Source organism: Macaca thibetana, chromosome 1, assembly GCF_024542745.1.
Source record: "Macaca thibetana thibetana isolate TM-01 chromosome 1, ASM2454274v1, whole genome shotgun sequence".
Classification (NCBI taxonomy): Eukaryota; Metazoa; Chordata; class Mammalia; order Primates; family Cercopithecidae; genus Macaca; species Macaca thibetana.
Window position 1 is genome coordinate 122589931 of NC_065578.1, and position 25182 is coordinate 122615112.

Consider the following 25182-nt stretch of genomic DNA (forward strand, 5'->3'; position numbering starts at 1 on the left):
AAAAAAAGAGAGCAGAAAAAACATAGTTTCAAGTTTGATTTTGCTCTAATAAACATTTAAGTATTATGTATATTTCCATTTATATTATCAAGATTCAGAAGATAAACATGCAGTATAATTGGAGAACTCTGGATTCATTTTAGAAAATACTATTGATATACAATAGTCTTATAATCACTTTAATAAACCACAGATAATACAAGTATAGGTAATTACTTCAAATCAAACTGCAAAAAGTACTGGTTCAGTTTGTAACCCCAAAAGGAAAATTAAGAGAATCCAGATTTTTCTTCTGCCTTTTGGAAAAGAAGTTAATAAAGAAGGCCAGGTGTGGTGGCTCACACCTGTAATCCCAACACTTTGGAAGACTGAGGCCGGTGGATCACCTAAGGTCAGGGAGTTCGAGACCAGCCTGACCAAAAAAGCGAAACCCCATCTCTACTAAAAATACAAAATTAGCTGGGCATGGTAGCGCATGCCTGTAATCCCAACTACTCAGGAGGCTGAGGCAGGAGAATCTCTTGAACCCAGGAAGCGGAAGTTGCAGCGAGTCAAGATGGCGCCATTGCACTCCAGCCTGGGCAATGAGAGTGAAACTCTGTCTCAAAAAAAAAAAAAAAGTTAATAAAGAAGATGATGAGTTAAACTATTAAATTGTAATGCCAGCTGGGAGCAGTGGCTCATGCCTGTAATCTCAGCACTTTGGGAGGCCGAGGCAGGCGGATCATGAGGTCAGGAGATCGAGACCATCTTGGCCAACACGGTAAAACCCTGTCTCTACTAAAATACAAAAAAAATTAGCCAGGCGTAGTGGCACATGCCTGTAGTCCCAGCTACTCAGGAGGCTAAGGCAGGGGAATCGCTTGAACCCGGAAGGCAGAGGTTGCAGTAAGTCGAGATCGCGCCATTGCACTCCAGCCTGGTGACAGAGCAAGATTCCGTCTCAAAAAATAAATAAATAAATTGTAATGCCTTATATCACATCCGAGTATTTAAATGAGTTAACTTTCAAGCTGTTAGTTTTTAAAAAGACCTTCAAAGCCACTAATGGTATTGTTGAAAAAGTGAATGTTATACACTGAAACTAATCATTATAACAAATCTTCAATTTATTTGAAGCAATTCAGTTTTAAAACTTTAAGTTACAGCAGTCACAGAAAAAAACAGGGAACAGTCAGAAACAATAAAAGAATAATCAGGAGTACTGCAAATTTTTTTGTTTGTTTTTAACACTGTCATGGCTTTATTCAAAACACAGTTGCACAAAAGTATTAACTTCAAAGTTTTTAAGGAGATTCTTGAGGAACTTAACACACTATATACATACTGCCATACAAAGAGCATTAAAATAGGACCGAAAACTTCTACAAAATATAAAACCCACCCTTACTTATTTGCATGAAAATACCACCCACAAAGCTAAATAAGTCTTAAAAGTTATCTGGAGGCTCTAAGTGTTGTTTTCAAACCAAAGTACTCTAATTTTGATTGCACAGTAAGATGATTGATAAGAAAGTCAATATATAGATTTCATTTTAAAAATAAGTATTTTGTAATCTGGCATAGTATGTAACGAGAATTGTTAGGAACTAAAATAGGGAACTTCAATTTTTAAAAGCAGAAGAAAAATGTTAGTTTTTTGGGGATTCCAATCCCCTCACTAAACTTATCCCAAGTATTTTATTTCAGTCAGTTGTGTAACTTTTTTAGTTTCTCCACAAGTAACATCATAATTTTTACTTTAAAACACCAAGTCATACATTTTACATTGTAGAAGCAGTAGCAGCAGTACTATACTCAGTATTTAAATATGTCCCAGTATAGAAGCATAACTTCAATTAATTTGCTGACACTAATTTTTTTAAAACTTACAAATATTCAAAACGAAGGGAAAAAGTTTTAGATAGCCAAGATTTAAAAAGCCATTGCTTTGAACATGGAGCCTCAATAGCAAAAGAGGAGATATACTTGTATACTCATTTTATTTAGTAGCCATGTAAGGAAACACACACTTATCCCAAATATTTTTCTACTTTGAATAGACATCCACTTGAAAACAAATCTTAATTTTAATGTCGATTTAGTTTCAAATACTTTTCCAGCTGCCTAGTACATTCCAATTAATGCTATTATTATATCTGGTAATGCTTCAAAACTGGGAATTAAAGGTTAGAAATACTTTGCAGAGTGGTATCCAAATCATTTGAGAAGCCAACTTTAAAATTTGACTTTAATGTCTTATTAATTATCAACAGGCAATTGTTCTGACTTTTAAGAAACATAGGCCGGGCGCGGTGGCTCAAGCCTGTAATCCCAGCACTTTGGGAGGCCGAGACGGGCGGATCACGAGGTCAGGAGATCGAGACCATCCTGGCTAACACAGTGAAACCCCATCTCTACTAAAAATACAAAAACTTAGCCGGGAGAGGTGGCAGGCGCCTGTAGTCCCAGCTACTCGGGAGGCTGAGGCAGGAGAATGGCATGAACCCGGGAGGCGGAGCTTGCAGTGAGCTGAGATCCGGCCACTGCACTCCAGCCTGGGTGGCAGAGAGAGACTCCGTCTCAAAAAAAAAAAAAAAAGAAACATGAACACTGCTTCCAAAAAGCACCCCTGCTTTTCTTTCTTCATCCTACTAATATTGTCTTAGATGTTGTGAACCAAGAAACATTTATGGTAAGCAGAGCTTACTGCATAAAACTGTATTGATAATATATTCTTATGTCAGAAAATACTCAATTTCTTCCACTTCATTTATTTAAAACCCAGACAGGACTAAAAGGTAGTTGAGGTATAAGACTAAAGGTTTTCCTGGGTTTCACAAGTTTCCCAACTTTCTTTTGAGAGAGCAGGAGGGAGTGAAACAAGAAGGGAAGGTGATCATAAAGGAATTGCTAAGAAGAAAAAGAATGCGCACCTAAAAACAAAACAAAATAAACAACCATCGGCATGTCATGATTTGCAGCCTGACAAAAGGGCTCACCTGCATGTCTCTGGACTTAGTATAAGCAATTTTTCCTTCAAAAATAAAATCTTATCAGTCACCACTAAATCCATGAACCCTATTACTGAATAGAACCTCCACAAAATCCATGAACTATGTTGCTGAATAGAACCTTTACTATTCTGCTTCTATTTTCCAAGTTACTTGTGACAAAAAAGCAACCACTCTTAGTCAAAAAAAAAAAAGTAACTGCCTTCAAACTAAAGATCCCTGGATTACCTCTAAAAGAATAACCAACTTACCACTCAAGAGACTACTGTCATTTTATATTATAGCAAACTGTAATTTCAGTTAATTTATAAATAAGGAATGAAATGCACCATACTACACCTGTGTAAAAGTGATGTTTTAATTATGGGCTAAAAATGACTAATACAGTAAGCTTGAATTTAAAAAATTAAGTCTAAATAAATTGCTAGGGAATTCCACAATGGGAGTCAATGAAAATTTTTCTCTACATACAATATGATCATTAACAGACTAGTTCTTATTTGGAATGATAAGGCAAAAATAGTAAAACCACACTTTTCCTATAAAAAGTTACACATTATCTTCTGTAGGGATAGCTATCGTACATGAAGAAACAAAGATGTAATCACTCTGTTGCACACCCAGAAACATTAGAGAGTCTGGTCTTAGAATGATCTAGTCATCTTCCTCTCCATCATCTTCAGCATCTCGTTTCCTCTTCTCCCCTCGAAGACCTTCTTCTTCTTAACGAGTGGAAGGAAAAATGCAAAATGCTTAATTTTAACAAATAAGGATTGGTTACATTACAAAGTTTTGAATCTTAGTGAAAAGTTAATGGCAGGGCCTAGCACGGTGGCTCACACCTGTAATCCCAGCACTTTGGGAGGCCGAGGTGGGTGGATCACTTGAGGCTTGGCCAACAAGGTGAAACCCCATCTCTACTAAAAATGCAAAAAATTAGCCAGGCATGATGGCGGGTGCCTATAATCCCAGCAACTGGAGAGGCTGAGGAAGAATTGCATGAACCTGGAAGGCGGAGGTTCCAGTGAGCCAAGATCGCGCCACTGCACTCCAGCATGGGCAACCGCCCAAAACTTTGTCTCACAAAAAAAAAAAACAAACGTTAATGGCAGAAGAAAATTGGCCAGGCAAGGTGGCTCACGCCAGTAATCCCAATACTTTGGGAGGCCGAGCCAGGCGGATCACTTCAGGTCAGGAGTTGGAGACCAGCCTGGCCAATAGGGTGAAACTCCCATCTCTACTAAAAATATAAAAATTAGCTGGGTGTGGTGCAGGCACCTGTAGTCCCAGCCACTTGGGAGACTGGGGCAGGAGAATCGTTTGAACCCGGGAGGCAGAGGCTGCAATGAGCCGAGACTATGCCACTGCACTCCAGTCTGGGCGACAGAGGGAGACTGTCTCAAAGGAGGGAGGGAGGGCAGGTGAAGAGAGGACGAGAAGAAGGGAGGGAGGGAGGGAGGGAGGAAAGGAAGGTGGTAGGAAGGAAGGGAGGAAGGGAGGGAGGGAAGGAAGGAAATTATAATTCAAGTTTCCTCTTTGAATTTCTTTAAATTTGAGTAGGTTGAAAACAGACTTAACAGGCTTAGAAATCCATAATCATAGGCCGGGCGCGGTGGCTCAAGCCTGTAATCCCAGCACTTTGGGAGGCCGAGACGGGCGGATCACGAGGTCAGGAGATCGAGACCATCCTGGCTAACACGGTGAAACCCCGTCTCTACTAAAAAATACAAAAAATTAGCCGGGCGCGGTGGCGGGCGCCTGTAGTCCCAGCTACTCGGGAGGCTGAGGCAGGAGAATGGCGTGAACCCGGGAGGCGGAGCTTGCAGTGAGCTGAAATCCGGCCACTGCACTCCAGCCTGGGCGGCAGAGCGAGACTCCGTCTCAAAAAAAAAAAAAAAAAAAAAAAAAAAGAAATCCATAATCATTACAGTTTGCTATGCACCCTTGTGGCCATATCATGAAGTACAGATTAAGAAACTAAGGGCTTGACATCAATGCAAGTGTTAGTAAATTTTAAAAATTATTTTGAGGCTGAGTGCAGTGGTTCACATCTATAATCCTAGCACTTTGGGAGGCCAAGGCAAGAGGATCAGTTGGGCCCAGGAGTTTAAGACCAGCCCGGGCAACAGTGAGACCCCGTCTATACAAAAAATACAAAAATTAGCAAGGTGTGGTGGTGCGCACCTGTAGTCTCAGCTACTTTGGAAGAGGTTGAGGTGGGAGGATTGCTTAAGCCTGGGAAGTCGAGGCTGCAGTGAGCTATGAATGCCCCACTGCACTCACTGCTGAGAGAGACCCTGTCTCAAAACAATAAAATAAAATAATAAAATAAAATAAAATAAAACAAAAATACTGGTTGGCCATGGTGGCTCACATCTACAATCCCAGCACTTTGGGAGGCTGGCGTGGGCAGATCGCTTGAACCCAGAGTCCAACACAGCCTGGGCAATATGGCGAAACCCCATCTCTACAAAAAAAAATACAAAAATTAGCCGGGTGTGACGGTGTGTGCCTGTAGTCCCAGCTACTTGGGAGGCTGAGATGGGGGGATCACCTGAGCCCAAGAAGATTGAGACTGCAGTGAGCTGCGATTGCACCACTGCACTCCAGCCTCCAGCCTGGGTAACAAAGTAAGATTCTGTTTAAAAATATATATATATTTATGTATATATATTTTACATATATATATTTATATATATATACATATATATACATTTTTAAAGGCCTAGAAAACAAATCTAAAAACAGCATTAATTATCTGGAGTTCAACTGCTCCTCTCTTGTAAGATAAGGCTTCACTCTCTCTAAAATGACACTCTATAAAAATAATAAATTCAGCTCAAGGTTCCATTCATCTCTTCATTTGTTTTTAAAGTAAATGTTATAAGCTGTATATGTATTTATGAGTTATGAATTAATGAGTGCCCTAAGACAACTACTCTTAAAAAAAAAAAACTTTTATAACTTTGAAGGCACTCTATGATAAAGCAAAATCAAAGGGATCAGTAAAAAATTTACATTATAGGCTCATTCTTTAAAGTGTATGAAATATAAATAAAGTGTATAAAAAATAACTATGTCTTTAATTTTAGAATTTGTTTATGGTTAATGTAACTCACCCTCCTCTTCCTCTTCTTCCCCTTCTTCAACATAGTCATCATCATCTTCTTCATCCTTGAAATTCAAATATTCAGTTGAGAATTAAAAAATCATATGGATTTTTCACTCTTTCTTGTAATATATTCCAACAAGAGCAAAGAAACTTGGTTATTCTGTGTTTTGATAACCTCTGCCATTCTTATAAAGGTCCTTTTTAAAACCTAACTAAAGAGCCAGGTGTGGTGGCTCATGCCTGTAATCGTAGCACTTTGGGAGGCCAAGGAGGGCAGATGACCCGAGGTCAAGAGTTCAAGACCAGCGTGGCCAACATGGTGAAACTCCATCTCTACTAAAAATACAAAAATTAGCCAGGTATGGTGGCAGGCGCCTGTAATCCCAGCTACTCAGGAGGTTGATACAGAAGAACCGCATGAACCTGGCAGGCGGAGGTTGCAGTGAGCTGAGATCGCGCCATTGCACTCTCAGCCTGGTACACAAGAGCTGAGGCTTCATCTCAAAAAAAAAAATTCTAACTAAATCTCTAGGTTATTTTTTTCTCTTTTCCTTTTGTTTTTTTTTTTTTTTAAATGGAGTTTCGCTCTTGTTGCCCAGGCTTAAGTGCAATGGCGTGACCTCGGCTCACGGCAAACTCCGCCTCCCAGGTTCAAGCGATTCTCCTGCCTTGGCCTCCCGAGTAGCTGGGATTACAGGCATGCGCCACCACACCCAGTTAATTTTGTATTTTTAGTGGAGATGGGGTTTCTCCATGTTGGTCAGGCTGGTCTCAAACTCCCAACCTCAGGTGATCCGCCTGCCTCAGCTTCCCCAAATGCTGGAATTACAGGTGTGAGCCACCACACCCGGCCAACTGCCTAATTCTTGTATCAGAAATCATTCTTATACAATCAGTTGAAACAAAGCATCTCCATACCAGAATACCAGTAAGCTATAAGGAGTAAAAGGAATAGATGAGATAGCAAAAAGCATAAAAAAAGAACACAATGAAAATCAGGAAAAACTACAGACTAAACTGAAGAAGGAAAGACAAGAAAAAAAGGGGAAGATTGAATGTGGCTTTTGTTGCAGAATTTGTTCATTAAAAAAAGAAGAGGTGGGGCCAGGTGCAGCAGCTCACCTATAATCCCAGCACTTTGGGAGGCTGAGGTGGGCAGATCACCTGAGGTCAGGAGTTCAAGACCACCCTGGCCAACACAGTGAAACCCTGTCTCTACTAAAAATACAAAAAATTAGCCGGTGTAGTGGCAGGCACCTGTAATCCCAGCTACTCAGGAGGGTGAGGCAGGAGAATCGCTTGAACCCAGGAGGCAGAGGTGGCAGTGAACCGAGATCGCGCCATTGCACTCCAGCCTGGGCAACAAGAGCAAAACTCCATCTCAAAAAAGAAAAACAAAAAGAACACTTAAATTTCTGTTCTTCATTTTATATATAGCTCCTAACCCACCAAGACCCCAAATGAATATAAATCCTGTTTTTTCCATACTAGTTTCATCAGAAAATATGTATCATTGATTGTTGATATTATGTATCTAACCAATGCAAAACTCATTAGAACAAATATTAACAATTCCCAGTCTAAATAAGATATGTTATTTTTTTTTTTTTTTTTTTTTTTTTGAGACGGAGTCTCACTCTGTCCCCCTTGCTGGAGTGCAGTGGCCGGATCTCAGCTCACTGCAAGCTCCGCCTCCTGGGTTCAGGCCATTCTCCTGCCTCAGCCTCCCGAGTAGCTGGGACTACAGGCGCCCGCCACCTCGCCCGGCTAGTTTTTTTGTATTTTTTAGTAGAGACGGGGTTTCACTGTGTTAGCCAGGATGGTCTCGATCTCCTGACCTCGTGATCCACCCGTCTCGGCCTCCCAAAGTGCTGGGATTACAGGCTTGAGCCACCGCGCCCGGCCAAGATATGTTATTTTTAATAATAAAAAATACTTTATGAGTTTTTCAAATAAACTTCAATTTAACATTAGGAGAAAATAACTAACCTAAACTCCTAGGGGCTACAGATAACTTGTTCTAGTCAACTGACATTTCCCATGAGCCTACCATGGGCTAGTCAGTGTACTAGATGCTGAGATCCAAAGGTGAGTGGCACTCCCCTTAAGGAGCTCACCACTTAGCAGAAAGTGGCCAAATGATTTTACAAGTGTCTCTAGGCAATAGAAGCCTGATCATGATTCAGAGGTAACACATGGAGGAGTGACTGCCTAAGAAAAAATATAGAAAGCTTCAGTGATGAGTCAACTGCAGAGTTGGGTTTGTAAAGATAAGAGTTCACAAAGCATGATTTGGGTGGTGGTTACACAAGTACATGCATATGTAAAATTCCATGGAGTTGTAAATAAAATCAGTGCACTTCACAAGCTTCACTCGGCAAAAAACAAAAAGTTCATCAGAGGCTCATTTCAGAAAGCATGAACAACGTATTCATAAACAGCCATAAAGGTAAAATAGCTTGGTGTGATCATTTAATTTGGAATCAAGGGAGATGAAGCTAGAGAAGGAAGCAGGGGCCGAGCATGGTGGCTCACACCTGTAATCCCAGCACTGTGGGATGCCAAGGTGGGCGGACCATTTGAGGTCAGGAGTTCAAGACCAGCCTGGCCAACATGGTGAAACCCTGTCCCTACAAAAAATACAAAAATTAGCCAGGCGTGGTGGCATGTGCCTGTAGTCCCAGCTACTTGGGAAGCTGAGGTCAGAGGACTGCTTGAGCCTGGGAGGCAGAGGTTGCAGTGAGTCAAGATCGCACCACTGCACTCCAGCCTGGGCAAGAGTGAGACTGTGTCAAAAAAAAAAAGAAGAAGAAGAAGAAGGAGCAAAGGCCAGAAATGAAAGGCCTTGTATGTCTTGGGGGCAAGAGGGAAACATTAAAGGGTTTCAAGAAGACTGGTGTATAATCACATTTGCATTAGATTAAACAGGCAGCACTGTGAAGAATACTCCTAAGTGGTGATGCTGTATTCAGAGAGACTATAAAGTTACTACAGAAGTATAAGCAAGAGATAATTAGGAGAAAGAAACTTAAGTTTTCTTGAGTGCCTATAATGTGCCAGGGACTATATTCTTTACATAGATTATCTTGTTAAATCCTTAATCCTATGAGATTGATATAACCTGGTTTTTTTGTTTTTTGTTTTGAGACAGAGTCTGGCTCTGTTGCCCGAGTTGGAGTGCAGTGGCGCGATGTCAGCTCACTGTAATCTCTGCCTCCTGGGTTCAAGTGATTCTCTGGCCTCAGCCTCACAAGTAGCTGGGACTACAGATGTGTGCCATCATGCCGAGCTAATTTTTGTATTTTTGGTAGATATGGGGTTTCCCCACCCATGTTGGCCAGGCTGGTCTCAAACTCCTGACCTTGTCATCCACCCGCCTCGGCCTCCCAAAGTGCTGAGATTACAGGTGTGAGCCACCATGCCCGGCCTAATCTGTTTTATAAATGCAGAAAACTGAGGTTCACAGACATTTGTAAAATGTTTCCACCATACCATGCCATTGAGGCTATAACAGATTTGAAAGTTATCTGGGAGGTAAAATCAATAGGTGTTTATGATTACCTGGATATAGTTTGGGGTGGAGGACAATGGAAAAAAAGATAGGCAGATAGACATATATGCACACCCACAACTTAGAAACAACTGTCAGACTGCTACAAAACATACTTTATATAGTATTTGGTCCTATGCCTAGAAATTAATTTTCAGTGCAGATAAGAAGTGTGTATTCACCTGAATTTCTTCTTTCATTAAGTATGAGAGGCCCACTTCCTCTTCTCCCTCTCCCAACTCTGAACCTGCTTCATCTTCATCTTCATCTTCATCCTCATCCTCATCTTCCTCTTCCTCCTCCTCTTCCTCATATCCTTCTGGTGGACCAGCTTCATTTTCCTCTTCCTCTTCATCATCTTCATCTCCATCTTTAAAAAATCATTTAAAGATGAGTAAATTGACTGAGCAAATGTTTCTTCCTAGGATGTTGATGCTTTTTACCCTTGTCCAATCACTTCAAACTTGTAAGCCGATAGGTGGAAAGTAACTCAGAGAGATTTTTTTTTTTTTTAAGATTTCTGTTTTACAACATTCCTAGTTATTCCTACAAACCATATGCGAGAAGTATGGCTTCTAAATACTAGTATCCAACATATATATAGAGTCTCATGAAAACACTGCATGCACTAAAGTTTGTTTTACTTTGTGAATACTTCAAAACTTGCTTGTGAGATGCTGGAGAGGCTGCAGAGAAAAGGAATGCTTATACACTGTTGGTGGGAATATAAATTAGTTCAGCCACATGAAAAGCAGTTTGGAAATTTCTCAAAGAACTAAAAATACAACTACCATTCAACCCAGCAATCCCATTACTGGGTATATACCCAAAGGAAAGTAAATCATTGTACCAAAAAGACACATGCATTTGTATGCTCACCACAGCACTATTCACAATACCAAAGACATGGAACCAACCTAGGTGCCCATCAATGGCGGACTGGATAAAGAAAATGTAGAACATACACATGATGGAATACTACACAGCCATAAAGAAAGAATGAAATAATGTCCTTTGCAGCAACATAGATACAGCTGGGGGCCATCATCCTAAGTGAATTAATGCAGAAACAAAAAACTAAATACTGCATGTTCATACTTATAAGCAGGAGTTAAACACTGGGGACACAGGGACATAAAGATGGGAACAGACACTGGAAACTTCAAAAGAGGGGAAGGAGGGTGGCTGAAGAACTAACTATTAGGCACTATGTTCACTATTTGGGGGACAGGATGAGTAGAAGACCAAACCTCAGCATCATGCAATACACCCATGGAACAAACTTGCACACGTACCCCCTTAATCTAAAATTAAAAAAAAAAAACCCTGCTTATCTATCATTTCATCATTTTGTAACAGTGTTTATCCATCAAATTTCTTCTTACAATGAAGAAGTTTTCACTCAATAATAACAAGCAGTATCCCACTACTAACAGCATTCTGTCATCTGATCTGTCATCCACTTTTCTAAAACTGTATACTCACAATCTAATTCTAGAATATTTTTCTTCCCTCAAAAAGAAATTCCATACCCATATGCAGTCACTCTCCCATTTTCCTCTCTCCCAGCATCGAGCAACCAATAATCTACTTTCTGTCTCAATGGATTTGCCTATCCTGAAGTTTCTGCCTATTCTGAATCATATATATATGGTTTTTTGTTCGGTTTTTTGTTTTGTTTTTGAGACAGAGTCTAACTCTGTCGCCCAGGCTACAGTGCAGTGACACGATCTCAGCTCACTGTAACCTCTGCCTCCCAGGTTCCAGCAATTCTCCTGCCTTGGCTTCCCATGAACTTTCCATATAAATGAAGTCAATCAATACGTGGCCTTTTGTGTCTCTCTTCTTTCACTTAGAAGAACATTTTCAAGATTCATTCATGTAGCATGCATCAGTACTTCATTCATATTTATGGTGGAATAATATTGTACTGTATAGATAAATCACATTTTTAAAATCTGTTCATTGGGCCGGGGCCCGGTGGCTCACGCTGGCTTTAATCCCAGCACTTTGGGAGGCCGAGGTGGGTGGATCACGAGGTCAGCAGTTCGAGACCAGCCTGACCAACATGGTGAAACCCTGTCTCTACTAAAACTATAAAAAAATTAGCTGGGAGTGGTGGCGGGCGCCTGTAATCCCAGCGACTTGGGAGGTCCAGGCAGGATAATTGCTTGAAAACGGAAGGCAGAGGTTGCAGTGAGCAGATATTGCACCACTGCACTCTAGCCTGGGCAATAAGAGCAAAACTCTGTCTCAAAAAAAAAAAAAAAAAAATTCCATTCATCAGTTGATAGATACTTCGGTTGTTTCTACTTTTTGGCTATTACAAGTGGTTCTTTTTTTAAAAAAAAATACTATTTAAGAGGTTGCCACTTTTACTGGGTGTACAACTTTCTACAGATATAAAATTTCACAGAGCTTCATGTTATAATAGTCATTAAATTCCCTGAAACTATAGGAAATATAAAAGAAGAAATACTGGCTAGAGCTACGGGTTTTTAATTTTTTCTTGTCTTACTAATATCTTCTTGTGGATTTTTTTTTTCAAACCTAAATTTCCAGGCCCAATCTAATTTGCACAGCTAGAGCAGAGGCTATAATAATGACACACTTATGAGTATTAAGAATGATTACCCTCATCATCCTCCTCTTCAGAGTCCGGTGCTTCATTATCCTCCTGATCAAATCCATCTAAGTATGTGATTTGCTGCAGCAGTTCAAAAATACTTTCTCTATAATCTTCCAGGTTTGTGATCTCACAGTTAAACAGGTCAAGACTTTTCAAATTTTTAAGATTTTGCTGGAAAAGTAAAGTTAAAACTTACATTCAAGATTTAAAATACCATGTTTTTTGTTTTGTTTTGTTTTTGTTTTTGAGACGGAGTCTAGCTCTGTTCCCAGCTGGAATTCAGTGCCGTGATCTCCGCTCACTGCAACCTCCGCCTCCCGGGTTCAAGCGATTCTCTTGCCTCAGCCTCCCGAGTAGCTGGGACTACAGGCGTGCACCACCATGCCCAGCTAATTTTTGTGTTTTTGTTTTGTTTTGTTTTTTTGAGACGGACTTTTTGCTCTTGTTGCCCAGGCTGGAGTGCAATGGCATGATCTTCAGCTAACCACAACCTCCGCCTCCTGGGTTCAATTCTCCTGCCTCAGCCTCCCAAGTCGCTGGGATTACAGGCATGCGCCTCCACGCAGCTAATTTTGTATTTTTAGTAGAGACGGGGTTTCTCCACGTTGGTTGGGCTGGTCTCAAACTCCCGACCTCAGGTGATCTGCCCGCCTCGGCCTCCCAAAGTGCTAGGATTACAGGCGTGAGCCACCGCGCCCGGCCTAATTTTTGTATTTTTAGTAGGGATGAGGTTTTACCATGTTGGCCAGGATGGTCTCAATCTCCTGACCTCATGATCTGCCCACCTTGGCCTCCCAAAGTGCTGGGATTACAGGCGCAAGCCACCGTGCCCAACCACATCATTTCTTTTTAATTTATGATTCAGAAAATATACATTTGAAATTGAGAATGATTTTTGTATTTTTTGAGTTTTATAATGAAGGATTATTATATCAAGCACAGCCAGCTCACCTGGCTAATTTTTTTTAATTTTTTATTTTTGTAGAGACAGGGTCTCACTATGTTGCCCAGGTTGGTCTCAAACTCCTGGACTCAAGCCATCCTCCCACCTCTGCCTCCCAAAGTGCTGGGATTACAGACATAAACCACTGTGCCCAGTCTCCAATCTTTTTTCAAAATCAGAGCAATAATTTTCAGCATGTCACTTTTTCTTTACTTTTTCTTTTTCTTTTTTTTTTTTTAGACGGAGTTTCGCTCTTGTTGCCCAGGCTGGAGTGCAATGGTGCAATCTTGGCTCACCGCAACCTCCCCCTCCCGGGTTCAAGCGATTCTCCTGCCTCGTGTCACTTTTTCTTTTCCTTCCCTCATACCAGGAAAGGGGGCAAATAATAAAATGACTCAAAAAATAATCAAGAAGAAAGGAAAAAGAATAAAAGGTTAAAAAAAAAAACCTGGAAATTTTAAAACCAGACAGTCAACTCCTGAAGTTGATGATAAAATAAATTTCTCATTGATTTAAAATTTCATCTGAATATTTTAGTCTAAAAGAAACGAAATCAGTAACTGCCTAGATCATAACATACAAAAAATTCGTAAGTTTTGAGTTAAATAGAAATTAATAGACACAAACAAATCTCAGAAAATTTAACCAAAAAAAGCAAGTCCAGAGACAAAACCGTTCCACTTACCAGAGCTTCTACTGTACTGAGATCTTTTATTTTGTTTCCACTCAGATTGAGGTAGGTAAGATTTGGACATTTCTCTGCCAGGACTTCCAAGCCTCCAGAAATTATGTTATCACTAAGCTCCAACTATACATTCAACATAGGAAGAAAACAAAGAATGGTAAAGGTATCATATCAAAGCTTTTTTTTTTTTGAAACGAAGTATCACTCTGTTACTCAGGCTGGAGTGCAGTGGTACAATCTCCACTCACTGTAACCTCCGCCTCCTGGGTTCAAGCAAATTCTCCTGCCTCAGCCTCCCAAGCAGCTGGGATTACAGGCACCCGCCACCACACCCAGCTAGTTTTTGTATTTTTAGTAGAGATGGGGTTTCACCATGTTGGCCAGGCTGGTCTCGAACTCCTGACCTCAGGTGATCCACCCGCGTCAGCCTCCTAAAGTGCTGGGATTACAGGCGTGAGCCACCACACCTGGCATATCAAAGATTTTTAAAGTATATCAAAGATTTTTAAAGTATATCAATTTGAAGAAAAAAAAACCTGTCATTCTCTCTGGCTTCAAGAAACTATCACTACAGATCATTAATTTCCAAATTCCTTTCTACATCTGCCAAATAATGTATTAGAACACCTACATAATGGGCTCTTAACCCAGCTTGGATTCTAGTTGTACTACATTTGGATTTCATGATGTAGAGAAAAATATTTGGTATATATTAAATACAAATTCATATTATAAGGCAATTCCACTATTAGATTTAAATTTCTAGGCCAGGCACAGAGGCTAACTCCTCTAATCCCAGCACTGTGGGAAGCTGAGGCAGGAGGATGCCTGGAGCCCAGGAATTTGAAATCAGTCTGGACAACATGGTAAAACCCTGTCTCTGCAAAAAATACAAAAATTAGCCAGGTGTGGTGGCGCATGCCTGTAGCCTCAGCTACTTGGGAGGCTGAAGTGGGAGGATGCTTGAGCCCCAGAGGCAGAGGTTGCAATGAGCAAAGATCACACCACGGCACTCCAGCCTGGGTGACAGAGTAAGACCCTGTCTTAAAAATAAGTAAGTAAATAAATTTATAAAAGCAGTATTAGAGCTGATTCTCAAAATCCTATATAACTTTTTCTTATCTCTAGAAACTTAAAAACTTCTAATTAGCAAGCAGAATGGTATTCCATTTGGCCAAACACTAGACATAATAGCCATGACATTTAAATCATGATGCTTCACGTAAATGCCAACTTACTTTTCGAAGTTTATTTAAGCTGGGAAGCCGGGCCAGTGAACTTAGTTCCACATTAGCCATACTCAGAAATTCTAGTTCTTTGAAAGTATCATTCAGGCCTTCAATTTCCCCATTTACACACAGGCAATTATCAAGGACTAACTCTGTCACCTGTAAGAGGGAAAACATTAATTAATGATTCTTTAGTTTGTAATCTGTTTAGGTAGAGACCTGGGTCTTGACACTCTGAAAATGTAACTATTAAAACCACCAATCTCCAGTTTGATTGCCCATCAGTTAAAACAAAACACAACACAACAAAAACCCCAGCAATCCCCTTACACAGATCCTTTTCATTTCCCCCCAAAACTGATATACAATCTAAAGTCATCACTATAATCTTTTAAATTTCTTTTTTCCTTTTTTTTCCTTCTTTTTTTTTTTGAGATGGAGTCTTGCTCTGTTACCCAGGCTGGAGTGCAATGGCACGATCTCGGCTCACTGCAACCTCCAACTCCTGGGTCCAAGCAATTCTCCTGTCTCAGCCTCTCAAGTAGCTGGGATTACAGGTGCATGTCACCACTCCCGACTAATTTTTTTGTATTTTTAGTAGAAACAGGGTTTCGCCATGTTGGCCAGGCTGGTCCTGAACTCCTGACCTCAGGTGATCCTCCCCCTCGGCCTCCCAAAGTGCTAGGATTACAGGGATGAGCCACCTCGCCTGGCCATTCTTTCAATTTAAACTTGGACTAAAGTTCAATGCCTGCTTCAAATCACTGATACATAAGAAACAAACGTTGAAGAAGTTCCCATGTGAAACCTGTTTCTGACCCTGATAAGGAGGACTCTCAACATCAGAGAATATATTTATGCAAGGAAGGGGTACCTGAGCTACCAGGAAAAGATTCGAGTGAGCTGCCCTAAAACCTACAAAGAGCGCCAGGCGCAGGGGCTCACGCCTGTCATCCCAGCACTTTGGAAAGCTGAGGCAGGTGGATCACTTGAGGTTAGGAGTTCAAAATAAGCCTGGCCAACACAGTGAAACCCTGTCCCTACTAAAAACACAAAACTCAGCCAGGCATGATGGTGGGCACCTGTAATCCCAGCTGCTTGGGAGGCTGAGACAGGAGAATCACTTGAACCCGGGCGGCAGAGGTTGCAGTGAGCCAAGGCCGCACCATTGCACTCCACCTTGGGCAACAGATCGAGACTCTATCTCAAAAAAAAAAACCTACAAAGAGAAGAAACTCTTTAATCACTTTTTCAGTTTAAAACCCCTTCTCTTTGGTTGATAAATACCATCATAACTCAAAAAAACCTCCTTACCCTTTATGAAGAAATGTTAGAAAGCTCCTCTGGGAACAGCCCAGAGGGTGTTATTGGTTCTCACATCCAGGCCAAACAGTATCACCTAAAACAATACATTCTTAACAAAATGTTATTTCTCTCTACCACTCTGGTATAATAGCATTTCTGTGCACTTTTCCCCATTCCTCAAGGAATGGGGCTGAATTCCCTATTAGGTAAGAGTTTGTAGTAACAAACTTCCTGGTGTGGGCCTGAATGGACTTAATCTTTAAGGAAAAGGCCGAAGATCCTGGTTCTCTATACCCGATGTGAAAACCTGTTTGAGGTATCCGAGGGCTAAAATTTGGCAACAAGGAATGCCACCTTCTCTATTTGAATACGACTTTGACATAATTATTTCTGTTGCCAGAGAGAGCATCTTGAGCTCCGTTTTGGAGAAGTGGAAGCTATGGCCCAGAGAACAAGAATGGCTTGCCTAGAGTCACACTTGGTTTGCCGCAGGGCTGTGAATTGGTTCGTCTTCACACTCCCCATTTAGTTGAGGAGTGGGGGCTACTAGATTTGGTGTCAGAAAACCAATTCCTGCACTTGCGTAAATCATTTCACTGTCCTGAGACTCCGTCTGCTAATTTGGATTCTAGAATAACACAATCCACTTTACAAGTGTGTAAGGAGGAAAGTAAATAACAAACGGGAAAAGTGCTTTGTAAACTGTCTACACAAATGTAAGAGACCGTTATTACAACACAGAGGAAGAAGCTGAAAAAAGGCAACGTCCTGCACTCCCAAAACTGGCAAAGAAATTACTACAATCACTAAGTCAAAGAATCCTGGCGGGGGAGGCGGGGGCGGGATTCAATTTTCCAACCCAAGCCACCAAAAAGTATTCTAAACGTGTGCTTGTGAGAGACAGCTTTTCAAGTTTGATTTTGTTTTTTCCCTGAAGCCCCTAAGAATAAGTTCTAGAAACTTCAAGATCTCTCCGGGATGACCCTGATAGCAAGCAACTGTTTCCCCTCCCTGGCCCCTGCCAATTTCAGAAAACAGGCACCTTAAAAAAAAAAAAAAAAAAAGTCTTAGTTGCCACTCCACACGCCGTACGCGAAAGCCTAGACAGACCCTGCTCATCCTCTATGCGGGTCTGCACAGACACCACCCCAGTTATATCCTTCTATCGATCGGTCGATCCAGCTACAGACAACTCCCTTACATTCCAATTCTAGGGCTTCTTTCAGCAAGACAGATGCTTTCCTCTGCGAGGCTCCCCGCTGGCCACCAGCCCTGCTCTCGCGACCTGCCGCTCCGACTGACGGGAAACCCCACACCGGGCGGGGACTCCCCAAGGAAAAAAGGGGTCGCCTCCCAACCCGCGTTGCCCTCGCGCCTTCGCCCTGGGTAGGTGAGGCCGAGGAGGCAACCGCGAAAAGGAGGCGGAAACGCCTCCTGCCCGACCCCCGAAAAGTTGACCGCGACCCCGCCTCATGTGGCCCCTCCCAACCCCGTCTCTTTAACTAAGGCAACAGCAGTGAGAGCGCATCATTTAGTTTCGGCGAACCCATCTTTAAAGCACGAAACTACTACGTCCCTTATGTTGAGTTCTGTAAAACCGTCTCCAGGGATCAAATTCAAGAGTTGCGGCCACACGACGTGCCACATATCTTTACACGGCGGGGGAAGAAGCGGATTACGCCTCCCGTCCCCTCCCCACCTCCGGTCACTGCGACGAGTCCCCAAACTCGCCCGCGGTCAGAGAACCCGCGGCTGACCCAGATTCCGCCGGGCGGAGGGCGGAGGGCGGAGGGCGGAGGGCGGAGGGCAGCGCGCGCGGCTTCCCGGAGGAGTGGGCGCCGCCGGAGCAGACAGTGCGCGGACCCTGAAAGCGACCCCAGTCCGCGCCCGTCGCGACGTCGGACGCCCAGGGCCTCGAGGCCGGGGGAGCCCACCCCCCAAAAAGATGAGTTGGCCGCACTGCAGAAAAGTTGGACTAACTTCTCAGGCGCCGATGGCTGCGGCAGGGGCCGAGTGGGACTGGGGGGTCGCGTCCCACGCCGCTGGCCCTCAGGAGGAGGAGCGCCGGGAGCGAAGCGGCAGAGCGCCCCCACCAGCCCGCTTTCCGCCCCCACGAGGCCAGGACGCCCGACTCGATGAAAGCCGAAAGGAGCTAAGCCCCCATGCACACACAAAAACGCCCCTAGAAACTTCAACCCTTCGCCATTTTAAGTAGAAGATTTTAATGATTTAAAACTTAAAATTAAACATTTCCCCAACCCTAAACCGGGGGGGCGGGGGCTAACTTATTACTCCATCCCCGCACACCCACCCAGGACCACCAGAAATCCGATCCTCAGAATACAGGACTGATGGGGAAGGGGTGGGGGCTGAGTCATCTCACCTCCTCCGGGGCTCTGTTCCTTAACTCCAGGTTAATCTTCTTCTTCATCTCCATGTCCTCCTCTTGCTCTTCAGCTACTACTCTCCTTCTTTTCCCTTTCCTGCCTTTCCCAATACCCCCAACCCAAAATTTTTAAGAGATTTAGAAATGAATGAAAAGGAACGCAAATATAAACGCCCACTACCACCAGATAGGTGTGGGGGAGAAAGAAGAGAATAGCAAATGGAGTCCAAGAGTTGGGACTCTAACTCAGCTGCCCCCACCTCCTTGTCCACACACTAGCGCGCGCACTCACACGCACGCACGCGCGCACACACATACACACACACATACACACGCACACACACACACACCCGCAGTTCCTTCCCCTTCAATGGCTGCTCAGAGACTGAGCCTCCATGACACGGCACCGCCAACCCCCTGGCCTACACTCCACCCACCTCCCAAACGTATTGGTTGATTCTTTAGCGTCACATTATTCCATTGGGCTAGGTAAATGTCTATCAGTCTTCAGGGAGGACCTGGACCAGAAACTCCGTATCTATTGGCTACGATCAAGGGCGCAGTTAATTTTGATAGGTCCAGGAGGGTGTACGTCCGGGAGTAATGATTTTGAATCCCAGTTCCCCCCCTACTTTTCTTTATGTAGTTGGCGCGCTTTCCCTGGGCACTCGGACGGTTTTGTTGTCTGTTGGATTTGGTTTTTAGTTTTTGGTTTTTTATTCTGTTGTTAGTGTTAAAGAGGGAGAAAGCATCCTTCCGTGCCCAACTTGCGATACTGATAATTCACCACACGGCATGCACTGGCTCTTGGCCGTTTTAAAAACACAGCCTCTGCTTTGCAGCCAAGGTGTACAGCAACGTGCGCATCACATTAAAAAGATGCGTTGGTGGCATTGTCCTGCTGGGGTCAGGCTTTTCACAGAGGCTGACCTTCCGTGATGCAGAGCCAGAGCCAAGATTTTAAAGATGGTAGTTTAACACTATAAAAGACAACAATTTTGAAAGCAGTTGGGTGAAGTATGTAAGTTAATAATATTTAAATAAAACTATCCTGGAGGAATTGTTACTGAGTTAATTTTTGCTGTAATAAACACTAAGACCTTGGAGGAAAAACAACGCTGGCCTAATGAAAATCAGACATTAATTAGCATAGAAATGGCACAGCAATGCCTCTCTAATTTCCCTTTGGTTGGTTTCCATGGAAATCTGTAGGTAAAGTGTGCTTTTAAAAGTGTTTATCGCTTCTTCTCTGCCTTTTGGCTAAGATCAAGTGTAGGATCTGTTCTTAACAGTTTAATATCTGATATATTTTCTATCCGAGTCCAATATATTAAATGGATTTGGGGAGCAGGAAGACGCAATAGGAGCTTTCTTGTTCACTTAACGCATCCACCTGGTATTACAGTACCTCCAGGAACAGTGCACCCCCTCAGGGGATTAAAATTTAGTGTTCAAGACAGAAGAAGGAAAAAAAAAAAAAAAAAAAACCAGTTTGTCTATGTGGGATGGGATATGAAAGAGTGGGATAATAATTATCTTTTAGCCGGGTGTGGTGGCTCACACCTGTAATCCCAGCACTTTGGAAGGCCAAGGCGGTGGGATCACCTGAGGTCAGGAGTTCGAGACCAGCCTGACTAATATGGTGAAACATCGTCTCTACAAAAAGTACAAAATACTAGCCGGGTGTGGTGGCGGGCGCCTGTAATCCCAGCTACTCCAGAGGCTGAGATAGGAGAATTGCTTTAACCTGGGAGGCGGAGTTTGCAGTGAACCGAAATCGTGCTATTGCGCTCCAGCCTGAGCAACAAAACCCAAACTCTGTCTCAAAAAAAAAAAACAAAAAACAAAAAAAGAATTATCTTTTAAAATTTTGCCTTGAGGGTCTTTTTTCTTAGCTCTTGCTTAAATTCTATCATTCTTATTGCCTTACATCATTCTCAGGATAAATAACCAAATAAATTCCAAATGATATGGGGAAGCAGGTAGGAAGTGGAGGAATTAGTCCCATACCTCCCAGAACTGGTTGCTATTTTTCCTTTTTTTTTTTTTTTTTTTTTTTGAGACGGAGTCTCGCTCTGTCACCCAGGCTGCAGTGCAGTGGCCGGATCTCAGCTCACTGCAAGCTCCGCCTCCCGGGTTCACGCCATTCTCCTGCCTCAGCCTCCCGAGTAGCTGGGACTACAGGCAGCCGCCACCTCGCCCGACTAGTTTTTTGTATTTTTTAGTAGAGACGGGGTTTCACCGTGTTAGCCAGGATGGTCTCGATCTCCTGACGTCGTGATCCACCCGTCTCGGCCTCCCAAAGTGCTGGGATTACAGGCTTGAGCCACCGCGCCCGGCTATTTTTCCTATTTCTAAGGTTAGAGATCTTTGGCTTTCCAACAGAATCCTCACAACTCCACCTTCCCTACTCCACCCCCAACAGAGACACACTGCTCCTCAAAGAGGATTACATTTAAAATGTAAATGCTGGCCGGGCACGGTGGTTCACGCCTGTAATCCCAACACTTTGGGAGGCCGAGGCGGGTGGTCACCTGAGGTCAGGAGTTCGAGACTACCCTGGCCAACATGGTGAAACCCCCGTCTCTACTAAAAATACAAAAAGTAGCCGGACACGGTGGGGCGCGCCCGTAATCCCAGCTTCTCGGGAGGCTGAGGCGCTAGAATGGCTTAAACCCAGGAGCGGGGGATTGCAATGAGCCTGAGCGACAGAGTGAGCCAAGATGGCGCCACCGCACTCCAACCTGGGCGACAAAGTGAGACTCTGTCTCAAAAAAAAATTAAATAAATAAAATGTCCAAGGACTCTCAGGCAAAGGAGAGCAAAACAAGGTTGAAGGGGCAAGGTTGAAGGGGAAAAGAGAGGAGGGAGGGATTGTCTACCAAAGTCCTCAAGGAAACTGAGGAGTAGACGTAAAGAAGGAAAAAAATGTATGGAAGCCAAAGAAGAGACGGAAGAGATTATTACTGATGTCAGACGGTAGGGTTTCAAATAAAAGATGAAGATTGGGGTTAAATTGTATCCTGGAAATAATGTGACGAAAGGCCATGAACTCATTTTACCATTGAATAGTGGCTGCAGAAAGTACACCATAGGGCGGGCCGCGGTGGCTCACGCCTGTAATCCCAGCACTCTGGAAGGCGGAGGCGGGTGGATTACGAGGTCAGAAGATCGAGACCATCCTGGCTAACACGGTAAAACGCCATCTCTACTAAAAATACAAAAAGATTAGCCGGGCGCGGTGGCGGGGCGCCTGTAGTCCTAGCTACTCGGGAGGCTGAGGCAGGAGAATGGCGTGAACCCGGGAGGCGGAGCTTGCAGTGAGCCGAGATCGCGCCACTGCACTCCAGCCTGGGCGACACAGCGAGACTTCGTCTCAAAGGGGGAAAAAAAAAAAAAAAAAAAAAGGAGTGAAATTTAGTCAGGAGAAAAGCCAAAGCCAAACTCATGTACCAGATCAGATCACTCTTTAAGCTGAAGTAATTAGGTAAGGTTTAAATGGCAAAATGAAAAGTGAGGTTAAGTAACCAAGTTAAGGTGGGCATGGTGTCTCTCGCCTGTAATCCCAGCATTTTGGGAGGCCAAGGTGAGCAAACCACTTGAGGCCAGGAGTTTGAGACCAGCCTGGCCAACATGGTGAAACCCCATCTCTACTAAAAATACAAAAATTAGCCAGGCGTGGTGTCACATGCCTGTCTATAATCCCAGCTATCTGGGAGGCTGAGGCACAAGAATCACTTGAACCCAGGAGGTGGAGGTTCCAGTGCACCAAGATCATGCTATTGAACTCCAGCCTGGGCGACAAAGCAAGATTCTGTCTCAAAAAAAAAAAAAGTAATCTAGTTAAGTGGAGCAGGTGAGAGAGTGATTCAGAAACTCCTTTAATCTACCAGTAAGAAAGCTCCATCGGTATATTATTATTATTATTATTATATATAATTTTTTTTTTTTTTTTTTTGAGATGCAGTCTTGCTGTCTCCTAGGCTGGAGTGCAGTGGCCTGATCTCGGCTCACTGCAAGCTCTGCCTCCCAGGTTCACGCCATTCTCCTGCCTCAGCCTCCCCAGTAGCTGGGACTACAGGCGCCCGCCACCACGCCCGGCCAATCTTTTGTATTTTTAGTAGATACGGGCTTTCACCATATTAGCCAGGATGGTCTCGATCTCCTGATCTCGTGATCCGCCCGCCTGGGCCTCCCAAAGTGCTGGGATTACAGGCGTGAGCCACCGCACCCGGCCCCTCAGGATACTATTAAATTCAACATTCCTTTAACATTCAAAAACCAAGCTCATCTACTGCTGCTGAATATATTGTTTGCATGTCTAGATCTACTCTTCACTCTTCTCCACACTGCTCCATAAGGCAAAACCTATATGGACTGCGTGAAGTCCTATGGCTTCTGGACTTGGTCCTGATAGGAAATCAAGTTAGGAGGAAGGTGAGGTTGGACATTTATTCCCCCAGCTTCCTCTCTGCCAGGTCCATACAAAATGGCTGAGTCCCTCTATGGAAAGCCACAGATGGTGTCAGAACTGTGGTGGACACTGTGATGTACCACCCAGCTTTTCCTTCAGGAATGAGGAACTTGTTCCTATAGCTACTGGGAGTACTACTGGAAGATGACCCTAAACTGTCAGCCCTTGTAGGGGATTGCCTTGGCTCAAGATTACCTCACTCAAGGTTATACCTCCTTTTGGGGAAGCCTGAATCCAGTGAGTGATTAACACAGAGCTGTAAAGGACCAGCCTGCCCTTTTGCCCAGATTTAGACAAACTCAGAAGGGTCATCCCAGCTCCAGAGCACCCTGTCGGGGTCAGCTGAGGCCTTCGTTAGGACAGCATTGCCATTCAGTTTCTCTCTCTACTTAATCCTGCTTCTTTCTCCTCCCTTCCACAGGTAATGGTCCCAGTATCACTCAACAACAAATGTCCCGACATCTCAGTCTGCTTCCTGGGGACGTGTGACAGTGGCTCTCTACAAGTACCTACCATCTGAGAAAGCCCAAACTAACCTATAAAGGCAATCACCTGGAGAAGCCTTGAGACCACATAGAGTGAGAGGTGCCCAGCCAGCCCCCAGCTTCTTCAACCACCATTCCAGCTGCAGCCACTGTCTGACCTCAGAAGAGATCATGAGTCAGAACCAGCCAGCTCAGCCTTTCCCAAACTCCTGTGCCACAGAAATCACCAGAAATAATAAAATAATCATTATTCTTTTAAATATCTAAATCCGGTGTTGTTAGGGTAGCAATAGTAATTAGAACAACTTCCTAGCATACATGTTGCTGATCAAATCTCACTAGTGGGCTGGGCACAGTGGCTTACACCTGTAATCCTAGCACTTTGGGAGGCCAAGGCAGGCAGATCACTTGAGGTCAGGAGTTCGAGACCAGCCTGTCCAACATGGTGGACCTCGTCTCTACTAAAAATACAAAAAAATTAGCCAGGCATGGTGGTGGATGCCTGTAATCCCAGCTACTTGGGAGGCTGAAACAGGAGAATCGCTTGAACCCAGGAGGCAGAGGTTGCAGTGAGCCAAGATTGCGCCATTGCACTCCAGCCTGGGTGACAGAGCGAGACTCCATCTCAAAAAAAATAATAAAAAACAAACAAAATCTCACTAGTACCCTTTTTGTTCTGTGATGACAGTTGATAGTCATTCAGATCCTTTTAGTTTTGCTTATGCTATTTTCTACCTTAAACAAGTTTCCCTCCACTTGTTAAATGTTCTCAGCACTTATTAAATGTTCTACTCGTTTAGCGTTTACCTTATGATGCCTTGCAACATCTCATTTATGTTTGTGTGTGTGTGTGTTTTCATTTTTTTGAGACAGAGCTCACTCTGTCACCCAGGCTGGAATTAAGTGGTGAGATCCTGGCTCACTGCAACCTCCACCTCCTGGGCTCAAGCAACTCTCCTGCCTCAGCCTCCTGAGTAGCTGGGACTATAGCTGTGCACCACCATGCCTGGCTAATTTTTGTATTTTTAGTAGAGATGGAGTTTCACCAAGTTGGCCAGGCTAGTCTTGAACTCCTGACCTCAGGTGATCCGCCTACTTCAGCCTCCCAAAGCACTGGGATTACAGGTGTGAGGCACTCATATATGTTATTTCATTCTGATTGCTCCCAACTAGATTGGAATTTCCTAGAGGGAAATTAAGTCAGTAACTTGGCTTTCTCTGGCATCACTCATAGGAGTGGGCACAGTGTTGAGCACAGAGTGGGTATTTAAGACAGGTTTAATAATTGATTATACCTCAAATAAGTCTCAGCTACTAATTTAAATTCATATTTCTTTTTTTCTTTTGTTTTTTTTGAGACGGAGTCTTGCTCTGTCACCCAGGCTGGAGTG

At 43.4% G+C, this 25182-nt stretch overlaps 1 protein-coding gene and 1 non-coding gene across 4 annotated transcripts; one reads left to right on the forward strand and one right to left on the reverse strand.

Annotated features, from left to right (window-relative positions):
• Nucleotides 1–1085: 1085 nt before the first annotated feature.
• Nucleotides 1086–19265, reverse strand: ANP32E (acidic nuclear phosphoprotein 32 family member E). Of its 3 annotated transcripts, none has more exons than XM_050751276.1 (7): nucleotides 18830–19261; nucleotides 15151–15300; nucleotides 13913–14035; nucleotides 12290–12455; nucleotides 9838–10025; nucleotides 6113–6167; nucleotides 1086–3712 (listed from the first exon to the last, which is right to left on the reverse strand). In XM_050751276.1, the coding sequence occupies exons 1-7, from the start codon at nucleotides 18881–18883 to the stop codon at nucleotides 3648–3650; spliced, it is 801 nt and encodes a 266-aa protein (XP_050607233.1). In that variant the 5' UTR covers nucleotides 18884–19261; the 3' UTR covers nucleotides 1086–3647. The 3 variants fall into 3 exon arrangements, with proteins under 3 accessions (XP_050607233.1, XP_050607225.1, XP_050607241.1); XM_050751268.1 differs by having other exon boundaries at nucleotides 1086–3715; nucleotides 18830–19260; XM_050751284.1 differs by lacking the exons at nucleotides 1086–3712; nucleotides 6113–6167; nucleotides 12290–12455 and having other exon boundaries at nucleotides 9855–10025; nucleotides 18830–19265.
• Nucleotides 19266–20072: 807 nt separating this feature from the next.
• LOC126944277 (U2 spliceosomal RNA) lies at nucleotides 20073–20262 on the forward strand. Its single transcript, XR_007721997.1, has one exon. It is a non-coding gene; the product is annotated as a U2 spliceosomal RNA (small nuclear RNA).
• The last annotated feature ends 4920 nt before the right edge of the window (nucleotides 20263–25182 follow it).